The following is a 16,908-nucleotide window of genomic DNA, read 5'->3' as shown; positions in this document are numbered from 1 at the left end:
CAGCACACCGCAGACCACGGCCTCTCTGTGTGAGGATCTAAACGTATTCTACGCTAGATTCGACACAGCGAACACCATGAGACCGGACAGTGTGCGCACCGCGGATGACGTCAGTGCGCACACTGTGTCTGAGGAGGATGTGCGGAAGTGCTTCAGGAAGGTGAACGCGCGCAAAGCTACTGGTCCGGACGGGATTCCCGGCCGCGTCCTCAAGTCATGCGCGGCTCAGCTGGCTGGAGTGTTCACGCACATCTTCAACCTTTCCCTCTCTCTGTCTGTAGTCCCAGCCTGCTTCAAAATGGCCACCATCGTCCCTGTACCCAAATCCTCCACCATCTCCTCATTGAACGACTGGCGACCTGTAGCCCTGACCCCCATCGTAAGCAAATGCTTCGAGAAGCTGGTCAGGGACTTCATCTGCTCTGCACTACCCGACTCACTGGACCCTCTACAGTTCGCATACCGCCACAACAGGTCCACTGATGATGCCATAGCCCTGACACTACATACTGCCCTGTCACACCTGGAGAAGAGAGACACGTATGTGAGAATGCTGTTTGTAGATTACAGCTCAGCATTCAATACCATCGTTCCCTCGAAGCTGGACAGGAAACTGCAGGATCTAGGACTGAGCAGCTCCCTCTGCAGCTGGATCCTTAACTTCCTGTCTGACAGACGCCAAGTGGTCAGACTGGGCAGCATCACCTCATCCCCCATCACACTGAACACTGGTGCTCCACAGGGGTGTGTACTGAGCCCTCTCCTGTACTCACTCTACACCTACGACTGCACAGCCACTAACAACTCCAACATCATTGTGAAGTTTGCGGACGACACTACAGTGGTGGGTCTTATCACCAATGGTGATGAGACGGCCTACAGGGAGGAGGTCAGCGCCCTGACCCACTGGTGTCAAGACAACCATCTCACACTCAACGTCGCAAAGACAAAGGAGTTGATAGTGGACTTCCGGAGGTGCAGAGAAGTACACACCCCCATCACCATCAACGGCGCTGCTGTGGAGAGAGTGAGCAGCTTCCGGTGCCTTGGGGTACATCTGGCTGAGGATCTTATGTGGTCAGTACACATAAACAAAACAGTGAAGAAGGCGCAACAGCGCCTCTTCTTTCTCAGGAGACTGAAAAGATTCGGCATGAGCCCCCGCATCCTCAGGACCTTCTATCACTGTGCCATTGAGAGCATCCTCACTGGATGCATCACCACCTGGTATGGCAACAGCACCACCTACAACCGCAAAGCTCTCCAGCGAGTAGTGCGGTGCTCTGAACGGATAATTGGAGGTGAGCTTCCCTCCCTCCAAGACATCTACAGGAAGCGCTGCCTGAGGAAAGCAGGGAGGATCATCAAGGACTCCAGTCACCCCAGCCATAAACTGTTCAGACTACTTCCCTCAGGAAGGAGGTTCTGCAGCATCCGGTCCCGAACCAGCAGACTGAGAGACAGCTTCTTCCACCAGGCCATCAGACTGCTGAACACTTCATAGACACCTCACCTTCACTACTGGAACTTAACATTATGCACTCCATACTGTACAGTAATGCCACTGTTTTGCACATGTCTCAACTCTGTATATTTTATATATTTTATTTTATTGTCTACTCTATTTAATTTGTAAAATATGTGTATACACACACACACACGTAGAAAAACATTTAGTATACACATCCAGAAATGCATATACTATTATATATTGTACATATATTTATTAGTTTCAGATTTAGCCATTCTTGTATTTTGCTTGTTTACGTTATTGTATTTTGCACAACTCTGTTGCTTGTGAAGCTCGCACACAAGAATTTCACTCACATGTACTGTACCAATGTACCTGCACATGTGATGTGACAATAAAAGTGATTTGATTTGATTTGATTTGAACCATTAATTAGTTACGGTAATCGAAGGGTGTATGCTTGGTGGAAAACTCCATATCCCACAATTCATAGCACGCCTCTGCTGAGTCAAACAATGGCGGCCACCACTTAGTTTTTATTTTGCTCTTATTACTGTTTCTATGTCATAAAATAAACCTTTAAGATATTTTCAGGCGAGAATGTAGCTGTGTAAACTTCAAATATCTGCTCGTTTTATCAAGACATTCCATATTAGCAACAGTGCTCTGACGACGTCGGTCCCGCCTGACAGCTAGCCGGCTAGCTAGCTAGCGTGGCTTGGCTGAAAAGTGACCGGGCCTGCCTTACAGTGAGAGCGGGTCACTCTCGTTTCACCCCCCGGTCTCTCGCAAGGACTTGGTATCACAGATGGACTTATTTTTCGTTTATATGGGCCGATGATTTATTTATTCATTTTAGTAACGGTATAAACAGTGAAAGGTGGTGGATCTGCCAGATGCTGGTCGATGTGGAAAAAATAATTCAGTTGTTTGGTGGTGGCTAACGCGGAGCTCAAACAGAGGGCAGCCGGTGGATCAGGGAAATCGAAGGCAGGAGAAGCAGACCCGAGGCGGCCGCCGGTCCGAGCGTCAGGTGAACTGAATTTCAGGTAAGAAGTTATGACTGCAGACTATCTGGGTCAGATATAAACCAAGTTTAGGTATAGTTTATTTTCTTTGTGCTGACTTTTTACAATCAGTTACAATAACTCGTACTGCATGCTAGCTAGCTAAAAACATAACTAAAAACAGAATAATAAAATTGATTTTTTCTAAACCCATTGCTGCCATCACATTGTACAATCAGTTTAAGACACTGAAACCAAACGCTGATCTACCTTCGTTTTCCTCAGTTATGGAAAAAGCTTGTACTGACCTCGGAGCCCCTTGGATGGTGAATATCTTGTCAGAGTGCTGCTCTCCCAGTTTGGTCATCACTTCGTACAGTTCTCTGCACACCTGGATGGTTTAAAAGAGACATTTTTCAGTTCAAATGATTTCGAAGAAAAAAAGAAAAGCAACCCTGTTGGTTTAGGAAATGAAAAACTCACCAGTGAGATCTCACGATGAAACTTTGCTTCAAGATTCGTTACACTCTTGAAGGTGCTGATGTAGAAGCTGACTCGGCTGCAGAACACAAAAGTAAAACTTGGTTGTTGTTGTTGTTTTTATAAATACTACAATTTGGGGCTGTGAAGGTTCTCTTTTTTTTTTCTTTTTTGCCTGTCCCGTTTGGCTCTTTTGCCATCAGAATTATTGTCTAAAGGCGAGGAAAGATGCCCAACGGATTTACTTTACCAAATGGACCATCCCAGCCTTGCCGTAATGGTCTATTTGATTCACCTTTTATTGTTTATTTTATTTTTTATTTTCACTTGCTAAATACGGGACAGACTTGAATGAGGAAAAGAAAAGGGAGAAAGGAAGAGGGGGAAAAAACAGCGGACAAGAGGGACGGGGATAAAGGGCAAAAAACAAAAACCAACAACAACAACAACAACAATCTTTATTTATAGAGCACATTTAAAAGTCAAGGGCATGCCAAAGTGCTTTACATAAAAGAATAAAAGAATAAAACAATTAACACTATAACATCAGAGTCATCTAAGTGTGGAATTATGTTCACAGGTAAAAACCACTAATAAGAGTAAACTATAGCACATAGCTATAGCAAAGTAAAGCTGTACCATCAAACACAGTGATAGAGAACATGGACAACGCAAGACAACGCAAGACAAACAGAAAAATTAATAGAATAACTCACTGCAAACAAGGCCAGGATTTAACTGGTAGAAAAAGCAAGTTCAAACAGATATGTTTTAAGCCGTGATTTAAAAGATTGAATAGAATCAGACGCCCGGATGCCAATCGGGAGATTGTTCCACAGCTCAGGTGCAGCTAGAGCAAACGCTCGATCACCTCTAGACTTCAAACGAGATCTGGGCTGAACCAACAATAACTGTGAGGATGATCTTAAAGCCCTCGCAGGAGCATATGAGTTTAAGAGTTCCTTAAGATAGCTTGGTCCTGTGTTATTAGTCATTTTAAAAGTAAGCAACAGAATTTTAAATTGAATACGAAATTTCACAGGCAACCAGTGCAGATCAGCAAGGACGGGAGTGATGTGAGCAAACTTCTTAGTTTTAGTTAGAATGCGTGCAGCGGCATTCTGGACTGTCTGTAATCTATGTAGAAGGGTAGAGTGGAGACCAAAATAAAGTGAATTACAATAATCTAGCCTTGACGTTACAAAGGCATGGATGAGCTTTTCCAGATCATTGTGCGGGATATAGTGTTTGGCCTTAGAAATAAGGCGAAGTTGGTAAAAACTGGATCTGACGACAGCAGACACTTGTTTATCAAGTTTAAATGAGCTGTCAAGTAGCACACCCAGATTCCTAACAGTGTCAGAGAAGGAGCTAGTGAGAAAACCAAAGGCATCATGAAGTTTGGCACGGAGAGCGTCACTACCAAAGATCATAATTTCAGTTTTCTTATCATTAAGGATAAGAGTATTTGCCAGAAGCCATTGCTTGACCTCACACATGCACTCTCGAAAACTACTCAAGGACAGAGCTAGATCATCATTTAACTCGAAATAGATCTGGATGTCGTCGGCATAATAATGAAAAGCAAAACCAACTAAATAAGCAGACAAAAAATACATCTATCAATCACCTGGATCACCTGTTGAGAAAGAAAACGAGAGCAATACTGGTACGACCAACTGTTCGAGTAACAAAAAAAATAAATAAAAAATACTCCGCAACTCTGAAAGTCTCCGTGTGGTCAACAGCAGACACACATTGTGCCCCTATCGTGGTCTAAACCGATCAAAGATAGTCAGGGGCGGGACCTCTCTGATTGGTCGTGGTCCAGATATTCATGTAATCCGTGTATATGTTTGAAAGTCCAGGGCGGGCGGACAGAGAGAGGTGAGTAGCTTGAAAAAAGTGATATCGATTCATATTCACATCCTGAATCAACTTTTAAATATAAATGTATTTTGTCAGAAACGCCAGAATCTCAGGTTAAAGCTCACAAAACTATTTCAACAAACAGCAAATGAGAGCACGTAAACAGATGCCACACAAAGACGTAAACGCAGAGCGCGGACCCGACACATCTGAATCAGCCTTCTCTTCCTCGGCTTTCTCACCCAACGGCCCTCACATGGCATCGGGGCTGAAAAGCCGACAGCTCACTGATCCTGATGCGTCAGGTCCGCGCTGTGTTTATGTCTTTTTTTGCGCTCGATTCTGAGCTGCAGGTTTTGTCTCCAACCAAAGTTCACTGAACCAGCAGCAAAAGAAGCAACAAACTACGCTTCACATTTGATAAACATCATCATCATCTCTTACTTTTGCTATTTTGCCTCCACCACAATAACAATCACACTTCATGCACAGCTCTCTCTCTCTGTGTGTACTTCAAGAACACTTTCCCCATCTCAAATCATGATAAATGCATTGCCCAAGTGGCCCCTCTCCCCACTGCCTTTCAGCAGCAGGCGGTAGCAAACAGGTCGTCAGAGGAGGCCAATGTGATGATTAAGTTTAACATTTACTACAATATTGCCAAAGAGTGCCAAACACTTTAAGCACAAGCACAAGATTGTTAGTTAATCATTTACAAATCAGTATTGTCTGTATGGACTGCAATTTCCCCCCCCCAAAAAAAGGTGCACATGTAAAACTGCTGTGTTTTAAAAATCTACTTTTATTATCCAAATGGAGACACTGCACTGTACTTGTTATTAACCTCTGTCTCTCTTCCACAGCATGTCTTTTATCCTGTCTTCCTTCTCTCACCCCAACCGGTCGCAGCAGATGGCCCCGCCCCTCCCTGAGCCTGGTTCTTCCGGAGGTTTCTTCCTGTTAAAAGGGAGTTTTTCCTTCCCACTGTCGCCAAAGTGCTTGCTCATACGGGGTCATATGATTGTTGGGTTTTTCTCTGTATCCATTATTGTAGGGTCTACCTTACAATATAAAGCACCTTGAGGCGACTGTTGTTGTGGTTTGGCGCTGTGTAAATAAAATTGAATTGAATAGAGGAACTGCAGGAATGAGTCACTGATCCATAGTCTGATCAATTACCAATTCAATTAAACATATTTGTTCAATATGTGCGGTGAAGGACATGTCCTGGTCAAAAATGACTCCAAGGTTCCTCACAGCGTCACTGGAGGCCAAGGTAATGCCATCCAGAGTAAGAATTTGCTTAGATACCATATTTCTAAGATTTTCAGGGCCGAGTACAATAACCTCAGTTTGATCTAAATTAAGAAGCAGAAAGTTAGCGGCCATCCAGCTCTTTATGTCTTTAAGACATTCCTGCAGTTTAACTCATTGGTGTGTGTTATCTGGTTTCATGGACAGATAGAGCTGGGTGTCATCTTCATAGCAGTGTAAATGTATGCTATGTCTTCTAATGATGCTGCCTAAGGGAAGCATGTATAATGTAAACAGAATTGGTCCTAGCACTGAACCCTGTGGAACTCCATAATTAACCTCAGTGTGTGAAGAGGACTCTCCATTTACATGCACAAATTGGAGTCTATTAGATAGATATGATACAAACCACTGCAGCACAGTAGAATAGAATAGAATTCAACTTTATTGTCATTGCACATGGTAAATGGTAAATGGCCTGTATTTATATAGCACTTTACTAGTCCCTAAGGACCCCAAAGCGCTTTACATATCCAGTCATCCACCCATTCACACACTGGTAATGGCAAACTACATTGTAGCCACAGCCACCCTGGGGCGCACTGACAGAGGCGAGGCTGCCGGACACTGGCGCCACCGGGCCCTCTGACCACCACCAGTAGGCAACGGGTGAAGTGTCTTGCCCAAGGACACAACGACCGAGACTGTCCAAGCCGGGGCTCGAACCGGCAACCTTCCGATTACAAGGCGAACTCCCAACTCTTGAGCCACGATCGCCCATGCACAGGTACAGGGCAACGAAATGCAGTTTGCATCCATCCAGAAGTGCTTTAGTGATATAGATATATTACAATATATATTAGCAATAATATTGATATGTAAGTATATTACAGAAATGGGTCTATTATGTTATAATGTACACGGTATGAAGTATGTTATGAATATGCTATAACTATAAGTATGTACTGTCACGATCTGGTTACAGGGACTCAAACGCAGAGCGGTTAGGTGTCTCCAAGGTGTAGTTTATTTACAGTGCCAGTGCAATATATGTACAGTGAAGGGATCCAAAACTCCGGGGAATCACAGGGTAGCTCTCTCACACTCGCTCACGTCTTCTTTGCTCACACTCACACACTTTCACACGGCAGGGAGGTCGCAGGTCCGGGGGGGGGGGAAGATCTGAGGCAGAAGAGAAGGAAAGTCACCAACTAATCACAAATCACGAATTATGAAGCACAAGTCCACAGGAGCTGTGAGAACACTAACATCAGTAGTACAATCATCCAGCGACGAGAGGATCTGTGTTCCAGCCTCAAATAGTGCTCCCGGTGATGACAGGTGATTGTTGTCAGGTGTGTGTGTGGGCCAAGGGCGGGAGCCCACAGTGAGCTCTGCCCAGGCAGAGAGGGAGAGAACAGAAACAGCAAATGTAGCCTTGTGGGGCCGACCGGGCAGGCACGGAGACCATGACAGTACCCCCCCCTCAACGGGAGCCTCCCGGCGACCCACCAGGCTTACCTGGATGCCTGCGGTGGAAGTCCCGGAGCATGGCCCTATCCAGGACAGCAGCTCGAGGCACCCAGGAGCGTTCCTCTATCCCGTAGCCCTCCCAGTCAACCAGGTACTGAAAACCCCGACCCCGGCGCCGGGAGTCCATGATGCGGGTGATATTGTAGACCAGCTGACCATCCACGAGCCGGGGGGGCGGCGGGGCCCTGGAGGGAGGGCACAACGGGCTGGAGAGCACCGGCTTGACCTGAGACACATGGAAGACATTGTGAATGCGCATGTTGCACGGCAGCTTGAGGCGGACAGACACAGGGTTCACAATGGCTTCAATGGGAAAAGGGCCAATAAACTGAGGGGACAGCTTCTTCGACTCAGTCCGTAGCGGCACAAAACGGGTAGCCAGCCATACCTGTTGACCGATGGTGTACTCGGGGGCCGGTGTCCAGCGACGGTCAGCGAGGGTCTTGTTCCGCTCCTTAGTATGGAGTAGGGCAGCCCGAGTCGCCCGCCAGGCACGACGGCACCCGCGGAGGTGAGCCTGTACTGAAGGAACGGAGTGCTCACCTTCGATGGCCGGGAGCAAATTCGGTTGATAGCCCAGGGACGCTTCGAAGGGAGACTTGCCCGTGGCGGAGGATGTGTGGCTGTTGTGGGCATATTCGATCCATGGAAGCTGTTCACTCCAGATCGATTGGTTGTGCGAAGCGACACAGCGGAGGGCAGCTTCCAGCTCCTGGTTGGCCCGCTCCGATTGCCCGTTACTCTGTGGATGGAAACCGGAAGACAGACTGACCTTGGCCCCCAGTGCGGAGCAGAACTCCCTCCAAACACGGGACGTGAATTGTGGCCCTCTATCCGAGACGATGTCCTCGGGGATCCCGTGAAGACGGAACACATGGGAGGTGAGGAGCCGGGCCGTCTCCAAGGCAGAGGGGAGCTTCGGGAGGGCGACAAAGTGTGCAGCTTTGGAGAAACGATCGATAACGGTAAGTATGGCGGTGTTACCAGCGGAGGGCGGCAGGCCCGTGACAAAGTCCAAAGAAACATGGGACCATGGTCGGGCTGGTGTAGGGAGAGGCTGCAGAAGACCCGGTGGAGGGCGGTTCGAAAGCTTATTCCGGGCGCAGGTCGAACAGGCTGACACGTACTCCTTGGCGTCCTTAGCCATAGCGGGCCACCAGAAGTAGCGTCGGAGGAACGAGAAGGTGCGAAGGACCCCAGGATGGCATGAAAAGCGGGCGGTGTGAGCCCACTGGAGAACCTGAGAGCGGACGGCTGAAGGAACGAAGAGGCGACCAGGTGGGCCAGTGCCAGGATCCTGTTCGGTCTCCTGCGCCTCTTGGATGAGCCTCTCGATCTCCCAGGAGATGGCTCCAATTACGCAGGCGGCCGGGAGGACAGGCTCGGGGTCCGAGTCCTCCCCAGTGATGGAGAATTGCCTGGACAGGGCGCCTGGCTTTACGTTCCGTGTTCCTGGCCTGTAGGTGATAGTGAAGTCAAAACGAGCGAAAAACAGCGCCCACCTGGCTTGCCGGGAATTGAGACGTCTAGCCGAGCGCAGGTACTCCAGATTCTTGTGATCCGGCCAGACGATGAATGGTTGTGCTGCTCCCTCCAACCAATGTCTCCACTCCTCCAGGGCCAGCTTGACGGCCAGAAGCTCCCGGTCCCCGATGTCATAGTTACTCTCTGCTGGAGAGAGACAGCGAGAATAAAAGGCACACGGGTGCAGCTTACTGTCTGTCTGCTGAGACAGAACTGCCCCAACCCCGGAGTCCGACGCGTCCACCTCCACAACGAACTGCCGTGTAAGGTCCGGTTGCCGGAGTATGGGAGCAGTGGTGAACCTGTCCTTGAGCAGGGCGAAGGCTCGCTGAGCGGCAGAATCCCACTGGAAGGGAACTTTGGGAGAGGTGAGTTTAGTAAGAGGGAGAGCGATCCTGCTGAAATCGCAAATGAACCGTCTGTAAAAGTTGGCGAATCCCAAAAAACGTTGCACTTGGCGGCGATCAGGAGGAGTAGGCCATTCCACCACAGCCCGCACTTTCTCCGGATCAGTCCGCAAGTCCCCCTTCTCGATAATGTGGCCCAGAAAACTCACTGAAGTTACGTGGAAGTCGCACTTCTCCCCCCTTCACAAAGAGCCGGTTCTCCAGAAGGCGTAGCAGGACCTGCCGGACATGGACCTTGTGCTCCTGGAGTGTCTTAGAAAAAATCAGGATGTCATCTAAGTACACAAACACACAACGGTTAACAAAATCACGAAGGACATCATTAACCATCGCCTGAAACACTGCGGGGGCGTTAGTCAGCCCAAACGGCATCACGAGATACTCAAAGTGGCCCCGATGCGTATTGAACGCGGTCTTCCACTCATCCTCACTCATCCATACTCACAAGATGGCGCCGAGTATGGCAGCCTCGTCGCGAGCTCCCCCAAGCAACGGCTTTCTTCTGTGTTTAATTTTACTTTTCCTTTATTTTTTCACGAGCAGCACTTGTCTCCTTGTGTACGACCGACAAACCTTACTGGACATAAAAGACGGTCTTTCTTATAACTTTCCGGAGTTCAAGTTTTGCAACACGGACGCTCCGTTCGCAGACCCCCCATTCATCTCACCTGAGACGCCTTTGTTCTCTGGCCCTGGAGGCCGCAAACGCCGACGCAGAGGGAGAAGATCTGGCGTTCTGGTTCGACTGAGACGGCGCACTTACAGACCACCGTTACCCAGTTTATTACTGGCTAATATGCAGTCTCTGGAGAACAAGCTGTGCGAGCTTCGGGCACGGATCTCATTCCAGCGAGAGATGCGGGACTGCTGCGTGATCTGCCTCACAGAAACCTGGCTATCGGACAAAGTACCGGACTCCGCAATACAACTGCCGGGGTTCTCTGTGCACCACGCGGACAGGTCACAGGATCTTACTAGGAAAAGCAGAGGCGGTGGTGTGTGTTTCATGATCAACAACAGCTGGTGTGATTATGCGAACGTGCACCCGGTCAAATCCTTCTGCTCACCGGACCTGGAGTACCTGATGATTAAGTGCCGGCCATTCTGGCTACCGAGGGAATTTACAGCAGTGATTATTACGGCTGTTTACATTCCCCCACAAGCCGACACTGACCGTGCACTCAGGGAACTGTACAGCGTGATCAGCAGCGAGGAAACCGCACACCCAGAGGTGGCGTTTATCACAGCCGGAGACTTTAATAAGGGAAACCTGAAGAAAGTCTCACCAAAACTCCATCAACACATCCTTTTCAACACACGTGGAAATCGGCTACTCGACCACTGTTACACCTCTTTCCGGGATGCGTACAAAGCCCTCCCCCGCGCCCCATTCGGCCAATCAGATCACTGCTCCATCCTGCTCCTGCCCGCCTACAGGCAGAAGCTGAAACAGGAAGCTCCAACCCGGAGGGCGGTGCACTGTTGGACGGACCAATCGGAGTCTGCGCTGCGGGACTGTTTTGATCACGCGGACTGGGAAATGTTTCACGTGGCCGCCAGAGACATTGATGAATACACAGACTCAGTCTGTGGATTTATCAGGAAATGCGTGGAAGATGTCGTCCCATCCAGAACAGTCAAATCCTTCCCAAATCAAAAACCCTGGATTAACGGAGATGTTCGCGAGGCACTGGCGGCACGGAACACCGCCTTTGCCTCCGCGAACACATCGGACTACAAACACGCACATTACCAACTCCGGAAGACGATCAAAGCAGCCAAACGTGAGTACAGGGACAGGGTGGAGCAACAGTTTGACAACCCTCGGAGTATGTGGCAGGGACTAAACACGATCACAGACTTTAGAGGGAAAACCAGCACACCGCAGACCACGGCCTCTCTGTGTGAGGATCTAAACATATTCTACGCTAGATTCGAGACAGCGAACACCATGAGACCGGACAGTGTGCGCACCGCGGATGACGTCAGTGCGCACACTGTGTCTGAGGAGGATGTGCGGAAGTGCTTCAGGAAGGTGAACACACGCAAAGCTACTGGTCCGGACGGGATTCCCGGCCGCGTCCTCAGGTCATGCGCGGCTCAGCTGGCTGGAGTGTTCACGCACATCTTCAACCTTTCCCTCTCTCTGTCTGTAGTCCCAGCCTGCTTCAAAATGGCCACCATCGTCCCTGTACCCAAATCCTCCACCATCTCCTCATTGAACGACTGGCGACCTGTAGCCCTGACCCCCATCATAAGCAAATGCTTCGAGAAGCTGGTCAGGGACTTCATCTGCTCTGCACTACCCGACTCACTGGACCCTCTACAGTTCGCATACCGCCACAACAGGTCCACTGATGATGCCATAGCCCTGACACTACACACTGCCCTGTCACACCTGGAGAAGAGAGACACGTATGTGAGAATGCTGTTTGTAGATTACAGCTCAGCATTCAATACCATCGTTCCCTCGAAGCTGGACAGGAAACTGCAGGATCTAGGACTGAGCAGCTCCCTCTGCAGCTGGATCCTTAGCTTCCTGTCTGACAGACGCCAGGTGGTCAGACTGGGCAGCATCACCTCATCCCCCATCACACTGAACACTGGTGCTCCACAGGGGTGTGTACTGAGCCCTCTCCTGTACTCACTCTACACCTACGACTGCACAGCCACTAACAGCTCCAACATCATTGTGAAGTTTGCGGACGACACTACAGTGGTGGGTCTTATCACCAACGGTGATGAGACGGCTTACAGGGAGGAGGTCAGCGCCCTGACCCACTGGTGTCAAGACAACCATCTCACCCTCAACGTCGCAAAGACAAAGGAGTTGATAGTGGACTTCCGGAGGTGCAGAGAAGTACACACCCCCATCACCATCAACGGCGCTGCTGTGGAGAGAGTGAGCAGCTTCCGGTTCCTTGGAGTACATCTGGCTGAGGATCTTACATGGTCAGTACACACAAACAAAACAGTGAAGAAGGCGCAGCAGCGCCTCTTCTTTCTCAGGAGACTGAAAAGATTCGGCATGAGCCCCCGCATCCTCAGGACCTTCTATCACTGTGCCATTGAGAGCATCCTCACTGGATGCATCACCACCTGGTATGGCAACAGCACCGCCTACAACTGCAAAGCTCTCCAGCGAGTAGTGCGGTGCTCTGAACGGATAATTGGAGGTGAGCTTCCCTCCCTCCAAGACATCTACAGGAAGCGCTGCCTGAGGAAAGCGGGGAGGATCATCAAGGACCCCAGTCACCCCAGCCATAAACTGTTCAGACTACTTCCATCAGGAAGGAGGTTCTGCAGCATCCGGTCCCGTACCAGCAGACTGAGAGACAGCTTTCTTCCACCAGGCCATCAGACTGCTGAACACGTCATAGACACCTCAGCTTCACTACTGGAACTTCAACATTATGCACTCCACACTGTACAGTAATGCCACTTGTTTGCACATATTCAACTCTGTATATTTATATATTTTATTATTATTATTATTATTTTATTTTTTTTTTACTATTTAATTTGTAAAATGTGTATACACACACACACACACACACACACACACACGTAGGAAAATATTTAGTATACACATCCAGAAATGCATACACTATTATATATTGTACATATATTTATTAGTTTCAGGTCGGCCATTCTTGTATTTTGCTCGTTTGTGTTGTTGTGTTTGCACATCTCTGTTGCTTGTGGGGCTCGCACACAAGAATTTCACTCGCATGTGCTGTGCCAGTGTGCCTGCACATGTGATGTGACAATAAAAGTGATTTGATTTGATTTGATTTGATCCCCCTCTCTGATGCGCACCAGGTGGTAAGCGTTGCGCAGATCCAGCTTGGTAAAGACGGTCATGCCCTGAAGCAGTTCAAAGGCCGAGGAAAGCAACGGCAAAGGGTACTTGTTTTTAATAGTGATCTGGTTAAGGCCCCGAAAGTCAATACACGGCCGCAGCGAACCATCCTTCTTATCCACAAAAAAAAACCCAGCTGCGACAGGGGAAGAGGAGGGGCGAATCAACCCTGCCGCCAGCGACTCCGTGATGTAGCGCTCCATAGCATCCCTCTCAGGCCGGGAGAGGCTGTACAGGCGGCTAGACGGCAGCGGAGCTCCAGGAAGAAGATCGACGGCACAATCGTACGGGCGGTACGGGGGAAGGGACCGCGCACGATCCTTACAAAAAACATCCCGCAGATCATGTTAAACCCGCGGAACTATCGAGAGGTCCGGGGCGTCCGATGGCGAGGCCGTGGGCGGGAGCGGAACGGGGGAAGCCGCAGCCCGGAGGCAGTTCATGTGGCAGGCCACACTCCAACCCAGTACGGCACCCTTCTCCCAGTCGATATGCGGGTTGTGGAGAACAAGCCAGGGGTGACCCAGAACCAGCGGAGTGAGAGGAGCCTTAAACGAAAAAAAACAAATCCTTTCAGTGTGATTGCCGGAGAGAGATAATGAAAGGAATTCAGAAACATGAGTGATGTCAGGCAGGCGCTGACCCGATAGTGCGTGAACGCGGAGAGGGCGTGACAGAGGCTCCAAGGCGATGTTCAGTTTGGCGGCGAGTGAGGTGTCAATAAAGTTCTGCTCAGCCCCAGAGTCAATGAGAACGGAGAGAGAATGAGAAACAGTCCGAACACGCAGTGTAGCCGGCAAAAGAAGTCTGGGGAGAGGGCTTTCACTCGACAGATCGCCCACCAGCACCCTCACGATCACTGGTGAGCGCGCCCTTTTGCCAGCGTTGGGCAGGAGGAGACAGAGTGGCCTTTACGGCTGCAATAAACGCACTCACCGGAGGCAAGGCGGCGCTGGCGCTCCGCGGGCGACAGCCGTGAGCGCCCAAGCTGCATGGGTTCTTCCCCATCCCCGGTGTCGGCGTCACACGACCCATGGGCAGCAGTAGAGGTCCCACAAAAATCCAGCGGGGCATGCCCCAAACGCGCGCGCGCGCTCCGATGTGCGCGCACCTGGTCGTCCACCCGCATACACAAAGCCAAAAGCGCATCTAGGGAGGAAGGCAGTTCACGGAGCATCAGTTCATTCTTTATTTCCTCATTAACATTAGTGAGCAATGCACTTTTAAGGGCCTCTTCCCCCCATTTCGCCTGTTCAGCCAAGATAGAAAAGTCAATAGAAAAATCAGCCATGCTGCGTTTACCTTGTTTAAGCGCAAGCAAGCGCTGGCCAGCGGTGGCAGTTGTGGCTTTCCTGTCAAACACACCTTTAAACTTAGTAAGAAAGTCAGAAAAGGTGATGTCCGGCTCCGCCTGAAGCGCAGCTTGAGCCCAGGTTAGAGCACGGTCCTGGAGTAACTGGACGATATAAGCAATTTTCGCACCATCAGTAGAAAAGGCTTGCGGTTGCTGGCGAAACTGAAGGGCACATTGAGTGAGGAAACCAGCACATTTATCAATCTCTCCCGTGAAAGCCCTTGGAGTAGGGAGAAATCTGTCAACGTGAACAGGTGAGGGAGCAGGTGGCGCGACACTTACTGCTGGAACTGGCGCCTCCGACGGAGGAGCGGCGACCAGTGGAGCGGCCGGTCACGGTGTTAGCCGGGCCACGGCCTGTGTGAGGTTCGCGAGCTCTGCTCGAAGGTGAACAAACATCTGCTCGTGGCGTGCCAGCATCGCGGCCAAAGTGGCGAGGGTGGGAGTCGAGACCGCTGGGTCTGCTGAATCCATTTCCGTGGCTGGATGATTCTGTCACGATCTGGTTACAGGGACTCAAACGCAGAGCGGTTAGGTGTCTCCAAGGTGTAGTTTATTTACAGTGCCAGTGCAATATATGTACAGTGAAGGGATCCAAAACTCCGGGGAATCACAGGGTAGCTCTCTCACACTCGCTCACGTCTTCTTTGCTCACACTCAAGGGGGGGGAGATCTGAGGCAGAAGAGAAGGAAAGTCACCAACTAATCACAAATCACGAATTATGAAGCACAAGTCCACAGGAGCTGTGAGAACACTAACGTCAGTAGTACAATCATCCAGCGACGAGAGGATCTGTGTTCCAGCCTCAAATAGTGCTCCCGGTGATGACAGGTGATTGTTGTCAGGTGTGTGTGTGGGCCAAGGGTGGGAGCCCACAGTGAGCTCCGCCCAGGCAGAGAGGGAGAGAACAGAAACAGCAAATGTAGCCTTGTGGGGCCGACCGGGCAGGCACGGAGACCATGACATGTACAGGCTGTAGTGAGTACAAGCTATGAACAGGATATGAATTCAATTTCAATTCAATTCAATTTTATTTATATAGCGCCAAATCACAACAAAAGTCGCCTCAAGGCGCTTCATAGATACAGAGAAAAACCCAACAATCATATGACCCCCTATGAGCAAGCACTTTGGCGACAGTGGGAAGGAAAAACTCCCTTTTAACAGGAAGAAACCTCCGGCAGAACCAGGCTCAGGGAGGGGCGGCCATCTGCTGCGACCGGTTGGGGTGAGAGAAGGAAGACAGGATAAAGACATGCTGTGGAAGAGAGACAGAGGTTAATAACAGATATGATTCAATGCAGAGAGGTCTATTAATACATAGTGAGTGAGAAAGGTGACTGGAAAGGAAAAACTCAATGCATCATGGGAATCCCCCGAAAGCCTACGTCTATTGCAGCATAACTAAGGGAGGATTCAGGGTCACCTGGTCCAGCCCTAACTATATGCTTTAGCAAAAAGGAAAGTTTTAAGCCTAATCTTAAAAGTAGAGATAGTGTCTGTCTCCCGAATCCAAACTGGAAGCTGGTTCCACAGAAGAGGGGCCTGAAAACTGAAGGCTCTGCCTCCCATTCTACTTTTAAATACTCTAGGAACAACAAGTAGGCCTGCAGAGCGAGAGCGAAGCGCTCTAATAGGGTGATATGGTACTACAAGGTCATTAAGATAAGATGGGGCCTGATTATTTAAGACCTTGTATGTGAGGAGCAGGATTTTGAATTCAATTCTGGATTTAACAGGAAGCCAATGAAGGGAAGCCAAAACAGGAGAAATATGCTCTCTCTTTCTAGTCCCTGTCAGGACTCTTGCTGCAGCATTTTGGATTAGTTGAAGGCTTTTCAGCGAGTTTTTTGGACATCCTGATAATAATGAATTACAGTAGTCCAGCCTGGAAGTAATAAATGCATGAACTAGTTTTTCAGCGTCACTCTGAGACAGGATATTTCTAATTTTAGAGATGTTGCGCAAATGGAAGAAAGCAGTCTTACATATTTGTTTAATATGTGCGTTGAAGGACATGTCCTGGTCAAAAATGACTCCAAGGTTCCTCACCGCGTTACTGGAGGCCAAGGTAATGCCATCCAGAGTAAGAATCTGGTTAGATACCATAATTCTAAGATTTTCAGGGCCGAGTACAATAACCTCA

General features: G+C 49.4%; 1 protein-coding gene across 2 annotated transcripts in view; it reads right to left on the bottom strand.

Annotated features, from left to right (window-relative positions):
- The window catches only part of amph (amphiphysin), a 38,159-nt gene that overhangs the window by 11,592 nt on the left and 9,659 nt on the right, over nt 1-16,908 (bottom strand). For both annotated transcript variants that reach the window (XM_040023492.1, XM_040023500.1), the window contains exons 8-9: nt 2,962-3,037; nt 2,787-2,869 (exon numbers count right to left, since the gene is read on the bottom strand). In XM_040023492.1, coding sequence (XP_039879426.1) covers nt 2,787-2,869; nt 2,962-3,037 — 159 coding nt within the window. The remainder of the gene's footprint in view (nt 1-2,786; nt 2,870-2,961; nt 3,038-16,908) is intronic.

The sequence above is a fragment of the Simochromis diagramma genome, unplaced genomic scaffold (assembly GCF_900408965.1).
Source record: "Simochromis diagramma unplaced genomic scaffold, fSimDia1.1 OVJJ01000385.1, whole genome shotgun sequence".
Classification (NCBI taxonomy): domain Eukaryota; kingdom Metazoa; phylum Chordata; class Actinopteri; order Cichliformes; family Cichlidae; genus Simochromis; species Simochromis diagramma.
This window is presented reverse-complemented; position numbering and strand designations above follow the sequence as displayed.